Below are 2,218 nucleotides of genomic sequence, written 5' to 3'. Positions count from 1 at the left end.
TAACGCAACCCTCTCTATTTATCTGGGCTTGGGACTGGCACAGAAGTCACTGGCTTGCAACCCCTGTGGCTAGATTAATAATAATTAAAAATCTGGTGTCCCAGCTCATTTTCATTCCACCTAATTTTTTTTCTCATCAGATTATGGCCCAGCTTATGGTTTTTTCAGTGAGTTTTGTTAGTACTGTTTTCTGTGGCCATCTGGGGAAGACAGAGCTGGCAGGAGTGGCTTTGGCCATAGCAGTAAGTAACATTACTTAAAATACAAGTTAAACCAGTAGAGCAGCAAAACATAATCTGCCATTGTTTCTGTTATATCTTCAGGTTATTAATGTAACAGGTATATCAATTGGCAATAGTTTGTCATCAGCCTGCGATACTCTAATTTCCCAGGTATGAGTCTTTGCCTGTCACACACCAGTACAAGTATTGCAGGTATGAGTCTTTGCCTGTCACACACTGGTACAAGTATTGCCAAGAGTTTTATGAGTAAAAGTAATAAGAAGTAAGACATAAAAATAAGTAAAGCAAATATGTAAGACTTTACACTCTGGCTTTAGACCGTTGGGAGCCGTAACCTGCTGAGAGTTGGGGTCATTCTGCAGCGGGCGATTCTCATTTTGCTCCTGGCGTGTTTCCCCTGCTGGGCAATCCTCATTAACACAGAGCCCATTCTGTTGGCTGTCAGACAGGATCCAGAGGTGGCCAGGTCAGCTGACATAAAATGCACACCCTTCCCCTCTGTTTGTTCACTTCTTGTTCATTCTGATGGAATATCTCTCTCTAGGTTGGCTCAGATGTATGTGAAGATTTTTATGCCAGCACTTCCTGTGAGTATGAATAATTATACAACCAATGTCTTTTAATCCTACATTCAAACTTTTGACAAACTATCGACACCCTATGGGTAAATACTGACACTGAAAAGGTGTTATGACTAATGGGTAAGTAAGTAAGCAAGTAACACAGACAAAGCAGAATAGCAAAGGTTAGCCAGAGCAGTGTATCAGAACTGACTGACACCGGGAAGAGATTCAGCTTAGGCTAAATACTATCAGGCTGATCAGGAAATGCACCACAGCTGCGCCAAAGACACGTCCAGCTACTCAGGCCAGTTCACCCATATGGAGTGAGAGACAGAGACCAAACAAAAGGCTGCTTTCTAGCACTTTGTAACATAAGAACAAATTACAGCCATTATTAAAACTTGAACAAAAAATCTCAGGCAAACTCAGAAGTGTCCTTTTTATCAACTGCATTCTAGGACAGGTGGCAGCCTCTGCCAACTGTGCCCTTGAACTTGAGTAAAATTAAACATTTCTTAAAAGTGATAGATAATGTCTGTTTTGTCCAATTATGTGCAACTCAGAGATCAATGTGTTTCTCTTTGCGTTCTGTCTTTACAGGCTACTTTCATGTATTCATTGGAAACAAGATATCTGCAAAACCAGGTAAGTTCTTTATTTTTCAAGTATAAGAAACCTACTGAAGTGCAGAAACAAACATGTTCGTTATATGAATGAGTTATTTACACGCTTCTCTGTAAATGATAGAGTGGATCAAACATACAGGAAATTCTATTCATTTGGTTCCACTGTGACCCCAGGGTGCATATGGATATGACAGAGATTACAGCTGTCCAAACTCAGACGGCAACGGGGCCAGGGCTCCCCATACACGCATCTTTCTTGTCTAGATGAGGAGTCCAGTGAGGTCACTATGACCTTGAGCTTTGATATTTGACCACCAAAATCTAGTCAGATTGTTCTTGAGTCCAAGTAGGTGTTTGTGCCAAATGTGAAGAAATTCCCTCAAGGAGTTCCTGAGATATCGTTTTCACAAGAACGGGCCGGACTCTTATGGATCTCCTATAGCATCTCTGGGTTGTCACTTTGCCAGCATCCAGTGTGAATAATATGTGGCACTTTTCTTTAGGGCATCATATGGCCACAGGTATTTACGGGTTTTGTGGTCAATCTTCTTAACGCTCTCATCAACTACATTGTTCTCTATGCATTGAATCTGGGAGTAGCGTGAGTATTTTTTTAATAGACCTCAAATGGCTCCTTCACTATCACCATTACTGCTATAATCGCATAACCAGTATCATACTATAAAATACATTTTACAGTGGTTCTGCTATTGCCAACACCATTTCCCAGTTTTCCATGGCTGGAATTCTTTATGCGTATATCATGAGTAAGGGTCTTCATAAGGCC

At 41.0% G+C, this 2,218-nt stretch overlaps 1 protein-coding gene across 1 annotated transcript in view; it reads left to right on the top strand.

Moving 5' to 3' along the window:
• The window catches only part of LOC109953670 (multidrug and toxin extrusion protein 1-like), a gene marked incomplete at its 3' end in the record, with an annotated part of 2,556 nt that extends 524 nt beyond the window's left edge, over positions 1-2,032 (top strand). Inside the window, exons 2-5 of the mRNA XM_020589138.1 lie at positions 560-708; positions 787-829; positions 1,406-1,450; positions 1,935-2,032. Coding sequence (XP_020444794.1) covers positions 560-708; positions 787-829; positions 1,406-1,450; positions 1,935-2,032 — 335 coding nt within the window. The remainder of the gene's footprint in view (positions 1-559; positions 709-786; positions 830-1,405; positions 1,451-1,934) is intronic.
• Positions 2,033-2,218: the final 186 nt, after the last annotated feature.

The sequence above is a fragment of the Monopterus albus genome, unplaced genomic scaffold (assembly GCF_001952655.1).
Source record: "Monopterus albus unplaced genomic scaffold, M_albus_1.0 scaffold973.1, whole genome shotgun sequence".
NCBI lineage: Eukaryota > Metazoa > Chordata > Actinopteri > Synbranchiformes > Synbranchidae > Monopterus > Monopterus albus.
This window is presented reverse-complemented; position numbering and strand designations above follow the sequence as displayed.